This window comes from Macaca thibetana, chromosome 5, assembly GCF_024542745.1.
Source record: "Macaca thibetana thibetana isolate TM-01 chromosome 5, ASM2454274v1, whole genome shotgun sequence".
Taxonomy (NCBI): Eukaryota; Metazoa; Chordata; class Mammalia; order Primates; family Cercopithecidae; genus Macaca; species Macaca thibetana.
Window position 1 is genome coordinate 123,168,767 of NC_065582.1, and position 18,138 is coordinate 123,186,904.

The window sequence follows — 18,138 nt, forward strand, 5'->3', positions numbered from 1 at the left end:
CTGCCTCCTGGGTTCAAGCGATTTTCTTGCCTCAGCCTCCCAAGTAGCTGGAGCTGGGATTACAGGTGTGTGCCACCACGCCTGGCTAATTTTTGTAATTTTAGTAGACATGGGGTTTCACCATGTTGGTCAGGCTGGTCTTGAACTCCTGACCTCAAGTGATCCACCCATCTTGGCCTCCCAAAGTGCTGGGATTACAGGTGTGAGCCACTGCTCTGGCCCAATAAGTCGTTCTTGAAAATTAGTTAAGAGTGCTTGATAAAGCACTTCCACTTGTACCTTTTGAATTGATGTGATAACTTTTGTTGGCTTGTATTTTTTTGAGTCTTGCTTTGTTGTCCAGGCTAGAGTACAATGGTGAACCTCAGCTCACTGCAGCCTCCGCCTCCTGGGCTCAAGTGATCCTCCCACCTCAACCTCCTCAGTAGCTGGGACTATAGGCCCGCACCGACATGCCCGGCTAATTTTTGTATTTTTTATAGAGATAGGATTTTGCCAATGTTGCCCAGGCTTGTCTCAAACTCCTGGGATCAAGCAGTCTGCCTGCCCCAGCCTCCCAAAGTGCTGGAATTAGGTGTATGAGTCACCATTCCTGGCCTGTTGGCTATTTTATAATTATCTTATTTGGTAGACTCTGATCTTTTACAATTGAACTTAATTCAACTCTTTTGCAATGTTTACAAAGATTAGACTTAGAATTAAAAGATAAATGATTTTATAGCTGACCTTGATATTTCTGTTTTTCACTTACCTTGGCAATAATCTGTACTTCCTATAAAACAAATATTCTTTCATAAAGTGACAATGGATATGTATTATAGAGACAGAATAAAAATTATCCATAATCCTACCACTCTGTATGTATCTTTTACATAGTTGAAATAATAATGTAATATATTACATTTTGGCGGAGGTGATACATAATTTTAAAAATATTATAAAGTAATACTTGTTTACTGTTTGAAGTTAAGGAAATATTAGAAATTATCAAAAGACAGGAATAAAACTTACCTATAACCTTATTATCCAGAGATAACCATAGATCTTACTTGATAAAACAGTATATACAGTTTTGTATTTTGTTTCTTCCCCGTCCCCCATAATATTTATATGTTAGGGCAATTAAAATTATCATTAAAAATTTACTGTAAATGATTTTTAACGGCAGCCTAATTTATTGTATGCATGTACTATTATTAATATAAATGCCTAATAATAGTGAAATGATAACCTATTCGCTTAGCTCTGTGATAAATACCTTTGTGGTTAAATCTGTATTCTAGATTATATCTTTTTTTTTGTTTGTTTTTTGAGATGGAGTCTCGCTCTGTCACCCAGGCTGGAGTGCAGCCATCTGGACTCACTGCAAGCTCTGCCTCCCAGGTTCACACCATTCTCCTGCCTCAGCCTCCTGAGTAGCTGGGACTACAGGCGCCCGCACCACGCCCCGCTAATTTTTCTTTCGTATTTTTAGTAGAGACTAAAATTTCACTGTGTTTCACTGTGTTAGCCGGGATGGTCTTCATCTCCTGACCTTGTGATCCACCCTCCTCGGCCTCCCAAAATGCTGGGATTACAGGCGTAAGCCATTGTGCCTGGCTTAGATTATTTCTTTAAAGTAAATTTTCAAAAGTGGAATTAATTGGGCCAAAAGGTACAGATTTTTTTTTCCCACAAATGTAGCTAAACTGCTTTCTATCTAACAGTGTTCTACCAATTTGTATTCAGTGTAGTTTCACTCTGACACATTCATATTTTTTTCTGGATAGTTTGCAGAGGGAAAAACTTGATAAAATAAACATTCAGTTTGGTAAAGATGATGCACAGTAGTTTTCAGATTTTTTTTTTTCTTTCTTTCTTTTTTTTTTTTTTTTTTGAGACAAGATTCTTGCTCTGTTACCCAGGCTGGAGTGCAGTGGCACAGTCTTGGCTCACTGCAACCTCCACCTCCCAGGCATAAGCAATTCTCCCACCTCAACCTCTGGAGTAGCTGGGATTACAGGTGCACGCCACCATACCTGGCTAATTTTTTGTAGAGACAGGGTTTTGCCATGTTGCCCACGCTGGTCTGGAACTCCTGAGCTTCAGTGATCCGCCTGCTTCGGACTCCCAAAGTGCTGGGATTATAGGCCTGAGCTGTCTCACCTGGCTGGATAAATTTTTAATATGTATTTTATTCTTAACATTTATACTTGCATACAAAAAACCCTAGCAATTTGTCTCAAATTTCATCATAGGATCAAAAGAAAATGTTTTATATGACTCATAAATTATCCTGAAGAACCAGATAATGATACCCTGGCTTACTGTTAATTTTCTAATCTGTTACACTATTAAACTAAGAGACAATAACATCTTCATAGCTGAAAATTCTATTTCAGATTTTTGATTCAGTTTGAATTTACATGTTTGTATTTTTAGAACTAGTTTATTATTTTTTTGGTTAGGTGATGAATCAAGATTGGTTCTCTGAGTTATTTTAATATAGTAAACTTTGAAATTGCTTTGGGCAAGAGAGATTATATTTATTGAGAAATTCAAATAAAATGAGGTATGTGGTCTTTTTTAGTGATTAATTTTTTTATTGTGGCAAAAATATAAAATTTATCATCTGAACCGTTTTTAAGGGTACAGCTCAGTAATGTTAAAAGCATATTTAGGTTATTATGAGCAGATCTCCAGAATTTTAGCCTCCTGAAAAAATCCAGAGACTCCTGGAGCTTTTCCTACTATATTTTGAAGAACCTCTATCTTAGAGAATATATTACTTCATCTGGAGAAAACAAAGACTCAAAGAGAACTCTGGAAATATAGTCTTTTAAAAAATATCATCTAAAAGATTAATAATTCTTTTTATCATCTTATCTGGTCTGTGTTCATATTTCCCCATTGAAAATAATATTTTCATAATTTTTTGAAATTAAGAACCAAACAAGGTTCACACACGTTACATTTGGTGGTTGATATGCCCTTTATTTATTTTTTATTTTTGTTTATTTATTTTTCTGAGATGGAGTCTTGCTCTGTTACCCAGGCGGGAGTGCAGTGCACGATTTCAGCTCACTGCAACCTCTGCCTCCCCAGTTCAAGTGATTCTCCTGCCTTAGCCTCCCAAGTAGCTAGGATTACAGGTGCGTGCCACCATGCCTGGCTAATTTTTTATAATTTTGGTAGAGACAGGGTTTCACCATGTTGGCCAAGCTGGTCTTGAACTCCTGACCTCAGGTGATCTGCCTGCCTCGGCCTCCCAAAGTGTTGGGATTACAGGCGTGAACCACCGGGCCCAGCCTTGATATGCTTTTAAATTTTAATCTATTGGTTGTCTCTTCCTTTTCTTCCTTTATAATTTATTTGTTGAAGAAACAGGGTCATTTGTTCTACATAATTTTCCTCATTCTGGTTTTGGCTGAGTGTATCTCTGGTAAAATTTAACATGTTTTTCAGTTCTCTGTATTTCCAGTAAATTTACAAGTAGAGACAGACTTGATTAGATTTACTTTCAATTCTTTTTTGGCAAGATTCCTAGTTGGTGATGTGTATTTCTTTAAATCAAAAAGATGTGTTTTGTGATGTTAAAATCAAACAGTTTAGGTTTTGTCAGCTTGATTCATCTGTTATAAAATTCCCAATTAACTTTAATAATAGCATCTATTGCTAATTGTTGCCTCATTGCAGTATATTAGTAGGTGTTGTAAAAGGTGATACTCCTTCTCCAGCCTTCTAGATTTATTGGCTGAGATTCTTCAGGAATGAAGACCTCTTCTTCATATACCACTTTATTACCCTGAAAGTATTTATACAGGAAAGGCCAAAATAAAATGGGACTTTTTTTTCTTTTCACCTACACATTCCCAGAATAATTTGTGCCTTAGGAGCCTCAAAACATGACTAGAGGTTTGTTGTTGTTGTTTTTAGTATTATAAACTCATGGATTTTTGCCTCCCATTCATTTTCGATGTTCAAATTCTTTGTTTGACCAGTGGCAGCTTTATTTATGTTGGCTCTTTTGTCCTTGGCACAATCCCAGTGGTCTGTAATAGTTTCCTAAAATATGCAAGATGAAGCTCATCTTGTATATTTTCTTCCCCAGATTTAGAATCAGAATTCTAATTCCTTTCAGTGGGAAATGGTATTTAGAGATTATAATCTGGGTGATATTTTTGTATATTCCTACAAGGTTCTCATTGTTTATAGGCGTTTTGGTGGACAGAACTAGGAAAACTTTATAGAAAGAGAAAAATAATTCATGTTTCCAGATGCTAGTTCTAACTCAGATAAAAGATGATAAGAGTTTTTACTTCATTTTAAAATTTATATTTGTATATTTCCTCAACATGGAAAATGTGGTTCTAACAATAAGAGTATTGAATTACAAAATCTGGGGGAGGAACTATTCTGTTGTATTAGAAGATTGGAGGGTTACAAATACAAATGCCTAAAGGTACCAGACAGCCAAATGAATGTATCAGGCCTGTTATGAAAATCGTCTGGGAATGGTGGGGGTTAATAAGCTGGAGAGCATATATCCCATCTAAAGGAGGCATCTGTGACTTGACTCTAGCTGATTTTTGCCAAGAGGGAATATGGGCACAGTACTGCTTGGTTTTTTTCATTTTTAAAAAGAAGATGTAATCCCAGCACTTTGGGAGGCCAAGGCGGGCCGATCATGAGGTCAGGAGATCAAGACCATCTTTGCCAACACGGTGAAACCCCATCTCTACTAAAAATACAAAAAATTAGTCGGGCATAGTGGCATGCGCCTGTAGTCCCAGCTGCTCGGGAGACTGAGGCAGGAGAATTGCTTGAACCCAGTAGGTGGAGGTTGCAGTGAGCTGAGATCGTGCCACTGCACTCCAGCCTGGGAGACAGAGCAAGACTCCCTCTCAAAAAAAAAAAAAAAAAGAAAAAGAAGATGTAAATCCAAATATTTTATGTGAAATTATTTAGCTTTTAAATACTGACAATAATATTGACAAACTAAGTCAAAGTTTTAAAAAGGCCTTTTGGACCAAACAAGGATTTCTTCCATAGGTTATTAGTTTGTAACCTCTTGTGAGAAAGATCTAAGGATTTTTCCAGACCTCAGACAATCTGAAAAATATATTTGGAAAGAGTATGAGAAAGGGAACTTAATCATCTTGGTTTTGCTAATCATGATTGCATTTATTTATCTGACTTTTCTTTTTTAGCCTTAAAAAATTAAAATAGCCCTATAATTAATTTTGCTTTTCTTTTTGCACATTCAAAATAGGAACTTACAACGTCTCAGAAAAATGGTGGGAATGTTCTTCAGATGATGTATGAGAAACCTGAACGATGGTCTTTTACCTTCCAAACATATGCCTGTCTCAGTCGAATAAGAGCTCAGCTTGCCTCTCTCAATGGCAAGCTCAAAGATGCAGAGAAACCTGTATTACTTTTTGAACGATCTGTGTATAGTGACAGGTATGTATAAATGGCTTATACGTGGCCATTTGAAGTTTTTATCTTAGAACTGGACTTTTTGTTTTTCTTTTCTTTCTTTCTTTTTTTTTTTTTTTTTTTTTTTAATGTTTCCTGGGAATTAGTAATATGAATGGCTGAGTTGGGGATTTAAGATGGAAAATGATATTTAAATCCCTCAGCAGTCTGGTACTAATGGCATTAGGGAAGTTATTACATTTATTAATCACCAGCTTCCATAGAAACTGTTGGGAATATGGTGGTGCCCATCTCATTTAAATTTGCAGAGAAGTTGTTTTTCCCTCTAACCCTTTTAAAATTCTCATCTGCTCTGATTAAATCTGGATCTATATCCTAGACTCTTACCTGGAACAAGTAGATAAAAGTCTCTAAGGGGCCTTAGAATTGCCCTACTTATGCTAGGATTCTTTTGACCTCCAAAGTTAGCTCAGAACAGAGGTTCTCAGACTTTTTGATCTCGGGACCCTTTTCAGTTTTTTTTTTTTTTTTTTTTTTTTGAGTTGGAGTCTGGCTCTGTCACCCAGGCTGGAGTGCAGTGGCGCGATCTCGGCTCACTGCAAGCTCCGCCTCCCGGGTTTACGCCATTCTCCTGCCTCAGCCTCCCGAGTAGCTGGGACTACAGGCGCCCGCCACCTCGCCCGGCTAGTTTTTTGTATTTTTTGGTAGAGACGAGGTTTCACCGTGTTAGCCAGGATGGTCTCGATCTCCTGACCTCGTGATCTGCCCGTCTCGGCCTCCCAAAGTGCTGGGATTACAGGCTTGAGCCACCGCGCCCGGCCTCTTTTCAGTTCTTAATAACTATCGAGGCATCCAAAGAACTTGTCCTATTGATACTTGCGTTACTAGAAATTGAGATGCACAAAAATGATTTAAAACTAGCAATAATAAATTCATTACATATTAATATAAATACACTTCACAAAAAGTTATATTTTCTAAAATAAAAACTAGCTAGAAAAGTATCATTGCTTTACATTTTTGCAGATATCTTTAATGCCTCACTTATTAAAAGAGCTGGATTTTTATTTATGCTTCTGTATTTAATCTGTTATGATATGTTTGTTTGTTTGAAGTATATTGGTATATGAAGTAATCTGGCCTCTCACAGAACCCCTTAGAATATCTTGGGGACTCATGGGGTCCTCACTCCATATTTTGAGAACCATTGGCCAAAAACATGATGGAAAGACTCCTGTCTTTTTCTGCTTTCCATGGCACTATGTGCCACTGGATTTAGGAGAATGTTTCGTGTTCATGTTTTCTTTTTTATTTCTTTGTTTGTTTGGTTTTTTTTGAAATGATACATGTGTTGATGAAGACTCTCTTTTAGGTATATTTTTGCATCTAATTTGTATGAATCTGAATGCATGAATGAAACTGAGTGGACAATTTATCAAGACTGGCATGACTGGATGAATAACCAATTTGGCCAAAGCCTTGAATTGGATGGAATCATTTATCTTCGAGCCACTCCAGAGGTAAAACCCAATAAAAATGTATTGCATTGAAAATTTAAAGAAATATTTAGAACTCTTTTTAGTGGTATGTAATCAGGGCAATTTAGTTTAACTCCAGTCTCCCAACCTCCCACTCCCCACCTCTAAATTAGAAACTTGTAACTGTGTAGATAGGAGCATTCTTTTTTCTCAGCAAATTAGAATCCCAGCCTGGGCAAGTTGCTTTTTTAGGCTCTTTGCGCTTCCTCAATCCTTTTTTATTTTCCTCATTATTTCTTCCCAACATTTGCAGACTCTTCTCATTCATCACAGTTAAAGTAATGAATGTGGTCAAGCAACTCCTAGAATATAGGCTTCCTGAGGCGGGACCTTGGGTATTTTGATTACTGTTGAATTTCCAGTGCCTAGAACACCCAGTGGTAGGCACTGTTGGAGCATATAGTAGGAGCTCAGTAAATATTTATTGAATGAATGGCGATGCTGATGGAGGTCCATTTCAAGAAATCTTTTATTATGGTTGTTTGTGCCTTGGAAATGAGTGGATAATGGCAACTATAGTTGGGAAAAGACTTAGAGGACCCTTGCCATTTTCCATTAAGGGAGCTCACTTGAAAAGGTGCTTTTTGTGATAGGTTATAACATAGCTATTCTATTTACATATGATGTTATATAATGAATACAGGAAGACCAAATATATGCCTTTCATAAAACTAACCTAAATATTAAGATCTTACATTTAATCAGAAGCCTGCTGGTTTTGGTGCTTGCATTTCTATTGTTTCTGTTTTTTAATTCTCATTTTTTCCTTAAGTCACAGGGTAGGCACTGATGAATGTAAATGTCATAACTTCTGGCCTAAAATTAGAATACTGTGTTGTTATCAAAGCTGGGTTTTCAAAGAAATTAGGTTTCTGATTCCAACGGATGATTTTGTTCTCCATCAAGTAAAGATTTTGTTCTTCATTAAGTAAGCGAGGATTTAGCAATTCTTTAGCAATTTCATAAGTTAATTTTGAAATTCACTTTTATTTTTGAATTTTTTTTTGTTCTTAATCACAAAAATAGTAAATAAAAATGTGAAAAAGAGCATAAGGAATACTAATAATTTCATTTTGCTTGAAACATGTATAGTCACTATTAAGCTAGAATTTAGCAATTATAATAATTTTGAAATTCTTTTATTTTTGAAAAGATTTCTTAAAGTTATGAAAATAGTACAAACACCAAAAAACAAAGAATACTAATAATTTCATTTTAATACTGATAATTTCATCAGTATTGTTTCTGATATCTTTGGATGAAAGGATTAATTGTTGAAAAGAGAATTTAGAGTTTGAAACACAGTTTGTATGCTGCGATGGTCTTATGCATGTCATTTAGGTTGGAGGCTTTTATTTCTTGGAATGCATGAAGAGTTTCTCAGGGTCTATAAGCCCCCACAAATTATACAAAATTTTTTATGTATGTGTGCTTTTGGGGGAACATAATCTAGAGCTGCACTGTCCAATGTGGCTATTTAAATTTAGGGTTATTAAAATTTAGAAATTTAGTTCCTTGGTCATCACACTAGCCGTATTTCAAGTGCTTAAAAAACACAGGTAGCTAGTGGCTATCTTATTTGATAATGCAGATATAGGACAGGCATAAAACATTCCAAAGTTGTTTTGGTTGTGCTGGTATAGAGTTTTCATCACATTAAGAACCATTGCCTTTAGTGGTTTTATGTGAACTGAACATAGATATTTTATAGTCAAGTTTGGTTAACAGCAAAGTAAGATTATGTTTATAGATTGGCATACCTTTTAGCTGTTGTCTCTGAACATTTTAAGTAGATGTTTAGTTTTTTTCTCTTTTTTATCAAACTCAGTGTATTTCATGTGTGGATACCAAAAATTTATAGACTTATTTTAACTTAATTTTGAAAGTACCACTTGGCTTAGAGCCACCAAGTGGCTGAAAAGCTCATGGAGGGAAAAATGAATTATTTCAACTTTTAAGAAGTAATAAGTAGAGATTTTGGCTAGCATGAGTAGAGAGACACAGAAAAGAAAATTTTGATGGCAGCAGACAAGAATAATTGTTCACTGCCTTTTTCTTCCATCTCTTATTACTTGCTTTTAGAAATGCTTACATCGAATATATTTACGGGGAAGAAATGAAGAGCAAGGCATTCCTCTTGAATATTTAGAGAAGCTTCATTATAAACATGAAAGCTGGCTCCTGCATAGGACACTGAAGTAAGACTTCTTTATTTTTATTTGCTATTCATTTTAAATACCTTTGTTAAATTTTAATCTAAAATTTGGAAGATATGACTAGCAACATGTAAAATTTTCAGTCATTTTGCTTATTGGTATCTTTCAAAACTAGGTATAGATTTTGATTCTGTTGATTGCAATGAGATCCTATTTCCTTAAAGTTTTTATAACTAGTATCCCTTGGTGGTATTGTTAGTATAATATATGAAATTTCACTTTAAGTGATAAAGTAGGAAATATATCTGTACATTATTTAGTTACTCTTTCAGAAAGAATTTTGACTTGGGATATTGTATAGCATGGTTGTTGAGAGGATAGACTTTGTTATTAGTGAGATCTTGGCTCAAGTCCCGTCTTATTGGTGTGACCTTGGATAGCCTCTGAGCTTCAGAATGACAATTCTGAACTTTAGTTTTCTCATCTTTAAAATGCAGAAATTCCTCCTTTATTATCTGTTTTTCAATTTTGAAGAGAATCATATGTTACAGTACCCAGCTTTATATATTTGTACCCGAGTTTTTTGGCTCCATGTGGTAAATCTAAATGAGAAAGAAGGGGCTGCCAGATGAAGTATTGCAAAGTAACTTTAGTGTAAATGATTGACAACATTTTGATTTTCCAAGGACATACGAATGAATTTTTAATGTTTCTCTCTCTTTTTTTTACATTTCTGATTATTTTATTAATCTCTCTTTTTAAACAGAACCGACTTCGATTATCTTCAAGAGGTGCCTATCTTAATACTGGATGTTAATGAAGACTTTAAAGACAAACATGAAAGTCTGGTTGAAAAGGTAGATTTAGACAGACTACAAACAAATATTTGTTTTTTCTAAAAAAGTGTACTGACTTGTGAGAAAACAATTTTCTAACAGAAAAGATTCCATAAAGTTATGTTAAGAAACAGTTAAGAGCTTTAGAAGATTTTGGACTGTTTAGATTCCAGTCCTGACTAAATTCTAGCTTTGTGGCCTGAGTTAAAATAAGGATCCTTCGGAATCTCAGAATCTGACAGCTGTTTTAGAAAAAAGTTAAATAAATAAAAATAAAACAAGGATTGTTTTTTAATCCTTCAGTGCCTCTATCTGTACGATAGGGATAATCATAATAACAAAAGTTCTTTCTCACCCCCTTTTTCTCTGCTTTGTCCCCATTTCTTCCTCTCTTCCTTACACCACCAATCTTTAGATACTTTAATAATAAACTGCTTGTGAAGTTAAATTTATCTTTTTCAACTAAATTCAATATGGAGGATATTTAAAGTTGTAGGATATGGATCTCATCCATTTTTACGTTGGCTAAAGTCTTGAGATTGAGGGTTTTAGTTTTCAGTTTCATTTGGGATCATGTCAAGGATTAATTGACATTGCTTAATCATTGAGTCATTGTCTTAATCACAGTGCATTTATCGCTCAAATCACTGGGAGTTGACCATATTCTGTTAAGTGAGTGGTGCCCCTTGATAAAGGGACTGAGCGAGAATTTATTGATGAAGATTTGAGAGAGAATAGTAAGGGAATTTGTATAACAAATATCCCTATACCCATGTTGATAACTCAGTGATTAAGCTATAAAGAAGAAACCACAATTTGTTTGGTTTAGTTTTGAGAGAAATTTGATTTTTCCTTTCTTTTGTGACATAATGTCTACTGTTTAATAGAGACTTGACATTCATAAGGAATATAATAAGGATTTTGAAAATCTTGACTTTTTATGTAACTACCATAGCGTATACATGTAGTTGTTTTTCCCATGATATGAACTAAAGCTTATCTGGAAAATTCCAGTGACCTCTTCATACTATTAATGATGTTAAAAATATAGGATAAATTAACTTATAATACTATTAAATGAAATTAAGTCAGCATTAAGTATTAACAGCCAACCATCAATTTAACTGACTTTGTAAATCACTTTTTAATTTTATCTAACACTTCTTTGTTTTGACTAAGAATCATTTCACGTTATTATATTTACTTTTATTAATAATGTTAGCAGTTGACTTTCTTTTTAAGGTATTTTTACAAGGCAATAATCTTTGTCTCTTGAGAATTACTGAGTAGCCTAGAATATGTGGAGAACAAGCATATTCTTACATTATGGTCAATTGGCTAGGTTCATTGACTCCTTATATGATTTTCCCCACACACTGACATTGCAGGGTATGATTCACATATGTGCTTCAGAAACATGACAAATCTACTACATGTTTGATCTTCAGAGTTGCTTGAACTATTGTGCTTATTAATGTTATCAGTGTTAAAGCTGCATATGTCAATGGTCTATGATATTAAATAAAGAGATTATAAAATTGGTGTTACAGCTATTTTAGAACTGTATCTAAAATTGATAGATGCAGTGGCTCACACCTGTAATCCCAGCACTGTGGGAGGCTGAGGTGGGAAGACTGCTTGAGCCCAGGAGTTCCTGACCAGCCTGGGCAACATAATGAGACCTCATCTCTATAAAAAAACAAACAAAAACTAGCCAGACATGATGGTGTGCACCTAGCCAGGAGTTCAAGGCTGCAGTGAGCTTTGATTGCATCACTGTACTCAGCCTGGGCGACAGAGCAATAAATAACTCCTAAAATGACCTTTTAGGTCATTCATCTTTTACTACTGAAGTATTTAACAATATTTCTTTCTTTCTTTTTTTTTTTTTTTTTTCGAGACAGTCTTGCTGTGTCACCTGGGCTGGAGTACAGTGGCACAATCTTGGCTCACTGCCATCTCCTTCTCCCAGGTTCAACCAATTCTGCCTCAGACTCCCAAGTAGGTGGGATATCAAGTGCACGCCTCCATGCCTAGCTAATCTTTGTGTTTTTAGTAGAGATGGGGGGTTTCACCATGTTGGCCAGTCTGGTCTGAAACTCCTGACCTTAAGTGATCCACCCACCTCGGCTTCCCAAAGCACTGGGATTACAGGCATGAGCCACTGGGACCGGCCTTAACAATATTTATTTGGAAAGTAAATGCAATGGCATTGTGATAGTTACTTATACAGCTGGGGTCTTCAACTATTATATATTTTTAAATGAAGAGGAATATCAGATACCTCAAATTAGTCAAGGAATTATACTGATTTTTTTTTTCTTCCTTTCCTCAGGTCAAAGAATTTTTGAGTACTTTGTGATCTTGCTGGAGACTACAGGCAGCCAAATGGTTTCAGATACTTCAGCTTTGTGTATCTTCGTAGCTTCATATTAATACAAGTTTCTTTAGAAAACCCAAGTTTTTAACCATTTTTGTTCTAAGGAAAAAGAAAAGATTTTTAAACGAATCTTATGTGAAACTTTTTGACCAGTTTTCTTTTCTTTTCTTCTTTTCTTTTTTTTTAAAAAAGACATTTAAAGACAAAGACATTATTTCTCATAGCAGGAAGTGTAGAGGTAGATGGTTCCAGAATCAGTATAGTGGCTAAACTACATTAGAAAAGATCCAGCTTCCGTCTTTCCCCTCTTTTGTCTTCCTCAGCAGGTTGGCTTTTTCCCCTGGTGCCTCTCACCTCATTGGTGACCAGTTTCTTAACTGAAAGCTTTAATGTTACATAGTAAATGGTAGTGTGTCCTGTGTAAATTAGTATACCTATTAAAAGTTGCAAAGTAGAATTAAAGGAATTCCTAGAATAAGGATTCTAAAGTTTTATTTTAAATGATTATCTTCTTAACAGTTTAGTCCTACCTCTTACTTCCTGCCTCAGTCTGCTTTCTCTACTGTCTGGATTAATTAGGCAGCCTGCTATAAAGTTAAAGTCACACATTTCTATTTTGCAAACATTGTGATTACTCTTTGCTTTGTACTTTGCTTTGCTTTGTAGGCTTCTGCTTTAAGTTTTTCTCTTTTTCAGACAAATTACTGATAAAAATGATATTGCTCTATATGTAATATATCCTGAAAGCGTTATTTTTTGTTGAATAGAAAATAAAATTAATGAAGACAGAGGCTAGAAAGCATCCATTAGTTAATGAGACACACTTAACTACTTATCTCTAAACCATCTATGTGAATATTTGTAAAAATAATGCATGGATTCATCTTAGTTCTGTATATAAATATATTTTCTTTCTAGTTTGTTTAGTTAAGGTATGCAATGTTTTTCCTGTGTATTAAACCTTTCCATTTTGCATTTTAGAAAATTTTATGTATTTTAAAATAAGGGGAAGGGCCGGGCGCGGTGGCTCAAGCCTGTAATCCCAGCACTTTGGGAGGCCGAGACGGGCGGATCACGAGGTCAGGAGATCGAGACCATCCTGGCTAATATGGTGAAACCCCGTCTCTACTAAAAATACAAAAAACTAGCCGGGCGAGGTGGCGGCGCCTGTAGTCCCAGCTACTCGGGAGGCTGAGGCAGGAGAATGGCGTAAACCCGGGAGGCGGAGCTTGCAGTGAGCTGAGATCCGGCCACTGCACTCCAGCCTGGGCGACAAAGCGAGACTCCGTCTCAAAAAAAAAAAAAAAAAAAAAAAAAAAAAAAAAAAAAATAAGGGGAAGAGTAACTTTCATTTTGAAACTATTATTTTTCTTTCCAAAGTGTCATTTTTGTTTTTGGTTTCTTATTCGAAGATGATAATTTAATGGATTAACCAGTCCAGATGCACTGATCTTTGCAAAGGGGACTTAATTTCAAATCTGTAATTACCATACATAAACTGTCTCATTATACATACACATTTTTTTTGGTTTGTTTTGGTTTGGTATAAATGAATTCGTTTACTTAATTAAATATTTCTTAACTATAAACCTTATGAACTACAGCGGAGCTACACTCATTGAAATGTAATTTCAATTCTAAAAAGATGTAACAATCTTTTTAGAGTTAAAATTTATTCTACTTTTAAATAAAAAATTATGAATATTAAAGGTGAAAATTATATAAATTACTTTGATTCTATTTTAAGTGGAGACATATTTCAGTAATTTTTAGTAACCTTTAAAAATGTATAATGACTTAAAATTTGTAAAATTGAAAAGATGCTAATAAAAATTTATTATTTATTTGTCATGACTCAAAAATTGTCTCAGTGTGGTAGTCATAAGAGAATTGAGCCTAATGGTGGTCTGGATTATCTCTTGGATCTATTACCTATATCACGTCTTCCATTAGAATTTATATATTGTTCCTTATAGTTTGCTCTCCTAGAAAGGTAATTAATAATACAAGACTTATTTTTCTCATCCAGAATTTTCTCTTCTGCTATGCCTAAAACTTTATACTGAACCACCGAGAACTTACGTCTGTCGTATTTTAAAGAACAGAGTTGTAAAATGTTTCTAAAATAGAGATATAGATGTTATTACCTTAGAAAAATGCTAGATACATTGCAACATTAAGGTGTATATAAATTCTGGTAAATAATAGCCGCCTTCATTTTTCATTTGACTTACATCTTTTTTTTTTTTTTTTTTTTTTTTAAGAGACAGGGTCTTGTTCTGTTGCCTAGGCCGGAGTATAGTGGTGCGATTATAGTTTACTGTAATCTTAGACTCCTGGGCTCAAGCAGTACTGCCTCAGCTCCTTATGTACCTGGGACTACAGGGCTTTCACCACCATGATGGCTAATTTTTTAAAATTAGTTTTTGTATAGATGGGGTATTGTTGTCCAGTCTGGTCTCAAACTCCTGGGCTCAAGTGATCATCCTGCCTCGGCCTCCCAAAGTGCTGGGATTACAGGCATGAGCCACTGTGCTCTGCAGTAAAAGCTTTTTTTGAAATAGCTTTAGACTCATAAAAAGTTGTAAGACTATTACAGAGTTCCTGTTTACCTGTCACTCAGTTATTTCCCAAAGATAACACTTTATTTAACAATAATATTTTAAGGCCGGGCGTGGTGGCTCAAGCCTGTAATCCCAGCACTCTGGGAGGCCGAGACGGGCGGATCACTAGGTTAGGAGATCGAGATCATCCTGGCTAACACGGTGAAACCCCGTCTCTACTAAAAAATACAAAAAAAAAAAATAGCCGGGCGAGGTGGCGGGCGCCTGTAGTCCCAGCTACTCGGGAGGCTGAGGCAGGAGAATGGCTGAGGCGGAGCTTGCAGTGAGCTGAGATCCGGCCACTGCACTCCAGCCTGGGCGACAGAGCCAGACTCCGTCTCAAAAAAAAAAAAAACAGTAATATTTTATGAAAACAATTAACTTTGGTGTACTACTCTTAACTAAACTACAGACCTAACTTGTATTTTACCAATTTTATGTCTTATTTTAATTCATAAACTTTAAAACATCTTTATTTTTTTAGAAGAGCAGTTTTAGGTTCATAGCAAAATTGAGCAGAAGGTAAAACATCTCATATACTCACTGGTCCTTCATATACTCACCGTTCCTCCTTTGCCCTCTGGAGCCATCCCTACTATCGGCATTTCCCTCTGTACTTGGTACATTTGTCGCAATTAATGAACCTACATGAGCATATTACCCAAAGTCCATGTTTTACATTAGGGTTCATTCTTGGTGTTATACATTCTGTGGGTTTAGACAAACTTATGATATTTATCTGCCATTGTTTTTACTGCCCTAAAAATCCCCTGTTCTGCCTGTTCATCCCCATCATCGCTGCCAAGTAATCATTTTACTATATTCATAGTTTTGCATTTTTTAGAATGTCACATGCTTGGAATCATACAGTATGTAGCTTTTTCATATTGGCTTCATTCACTTTTCACTTAGTAATACATATTTAAGTTTCCTCCATATCTTTTCATGGCTTGATTGCTCATATATTTTTAGTGCTGAATAATATTCCATCATCTGATGTAAAACAGTTTACCCACAAACCTAGTGGAGGATGTTTTGATTGTTCCAAGGTTTTGGCAATTATGAATAAAGCTATAAACATCCATGTGCAGGTTTTTGTGTAGACTAAGTTTTCAACTTCTTTGGGTAAATATCAAGGAGAGCGTTGTAGGATTGCATGGTAAGAATATATTCAATTTTATAAGAAATGGCCAAATGGTATTTGAAAGTGGGTATGTGCCATTTTGTATTCCCACCAGCAATGAAAGTACCCATTGTTTCTCACCCACTTCAGCATTTGGTGGTGGTACTGTTTTGGAGTTTGGTCACTCTTGTAGATCTGTAGTGGTATCTTGTTTTATTTTTGATTCCCTAATGATATGATGTTGAACATCTTTTCACATACTTGCCATCTGTTTATCTTCTTTGGCGAGGTTCTGTTTGTGTTTTGGGGCTCATTTTCTTATTGTTGAGTTATGAGTTCTTTGTATGTTTTGAATGACAGTCCTTTTTCAAGTCTCTTGGAAGTATTTTTTCCCAGTCTGTGACTTGTCTTACTCCATTGGCATTGTCTTTCATAGAGCACAAGTGTTTTATTTTAATGAAGTCCAGTTTTATCAGTTATTTCCTTCATGGATAGTGCCTTTGATGTTGTAGCTAAAAAGTCATTGTTCTGCCCAAGGTCGTGTAGTTATCTTCTAGGAATTTTATAGTTTTGCATTTTAAATTTAGGTCTATTATCTATTTTGAGTTAATTTTTTATGAAGGGTGTAAGATCTGTGTCTAGGTTTATTTCTTTGCATGTAGATGTCTACAAAGATTGTTGACCATTCTACAGTCTTTGTTGAAAAGATTGTCTTTTCTCTGTTGTATTACTTTTACTCCTTTGTTGAGTATCAGTTGACTATATTTATGTAGGTCTATTTCTGAGCTTTCTATTCCGTTCCATTGGCCTATTTAGTGTTCTTTTGCCAATACCACACTGCCTTGATTATGTAGCTTTATAATAAATCTTGAAGTCAGGTAGAGTCAGTCCTCCAACTTCGTTCTTCTTTAACATTGAGTTGGCCATTCTGAGACCTCTGCCTTTCCATATAAACCTAGTTTTTAGTTTTTATTATTTTTTTGAGATGGTTTCTCAACCTGTCTCCCAGGCTGGAGTATAGTGGTGCCATCACAGCTCAGTGAAGCCTTGAATTCATGGGTTCAAGCGATCCTCCCACCCCAGCCTCTCGAGTAGCTGGGTCTATAGGCACACGCCACTATGCCCAGCTAATTTTAATTTTTTTTTGTAGAGATGGGATCTCACTATGTTACCCAGGCTGGTCTTAAACTCCTGAGCTCAAGCAATCTTCCCACCTTGGCCTCTCAAAGTGTTGGGATTACAGGCATGAGCCACCATGCCTGGCCCTTTCCATATAAACTTCAGAATCAGTTTGTCAATATCTACAAAATAACTTCATGGGATTGGTTGAGATTGTGTTGAATTTGTAGATCAAGTTGTGGAGAACTGAACATCTTGACAATGTTGATTCTTCCTATTTATGAACACAGAATATCTCTCCATTTAGTTGTCATCTTTCATCAAAGTTTTGTAGTTTACTTCATATAGATCTTGTACATGTGTTGTAAGAGTCACAGCTAAGTATTTCATTTTTAGGAGTGATAATGTAAATGGTAATGTTTTATATTTCAAAATCTACCTCTTTATTGCTGGTTTATAGGAAAGCAATTGATGTTGGAAATTAACTTTGTATCCTGCCACTTTGCTATATCACTTTTTAGTTCCGGGAGTTTTTTTGTGATTATTTCAGATTTTCTACATAGACTATTATGTCATCTATGAAGAGAGAGAATTTGATATATTTCTTCCTGTCTAATCTTTATACCTTTTATTTCCTTTTCTTGTTTTATTACATTAGCTAGAACTTACAGTATGATGCTGAAAAGCAGTGGTGAGAGTAGACATCCTTGCCTTCTTTCTAATCTTAGTGGTAAAACTTTGGGTTCCTCACCATTAATATAATGTTAGCTGTAGGTTTTTAGTAGATGTTCTTTTCAAGGTGAGGAAATTGCCCCTCTATTCCTAGTCTGCTGAGTTTTTATCATGAATGATTTTTGATTTTGTTAATGCTTTTTCAGTATCAGTGTGATTTTGATTTTTTTCTTTAGCCTGCTATTGTAATGGATTACATTAATTGATTTTTGAATGTTAACCCAGGGTTG

At 35.4% G+C, this 18,138-nt stretch overlaps 1 protein-coding gene across 1 annotated transcript in view; it reads left to right on the forward strand.

The window, feature by feature from the left end:
- The window catches only part of DCK (deoxycytidine kinase), a 30,080-nt gene extending 17,647 nt beyond the window's left edge, over positions 1–12,433 (forward strand). The window contains exons 3-7 of the mRNA XM_050791426.1: positions 5,252–5,445; positions 6,794–6,941; positions 9,042–9,157; positions 9,882–9,972; positions 12,287–12,433. Coding sequence (XP_050647383.1) covers positions 5,252–5,445; positions 6,794–6,941; positions 9,042–9,157; positions 9,882–9,972; positions 12,287–12,313 — 576 coding nt within the window. The 3' untranslated portion in view covers positions 12,314–12,433. The remainder of the gene's footprint in view (positions 1–5,251; positions 5,446–6,793; positions 6,942–9,041; positions 9,158–9,881; positions 9,973–12,286) is intronic.
- The last annotated feature ends 5,705 nt before the right edge of the window (positions 12,434–18,138 follow it).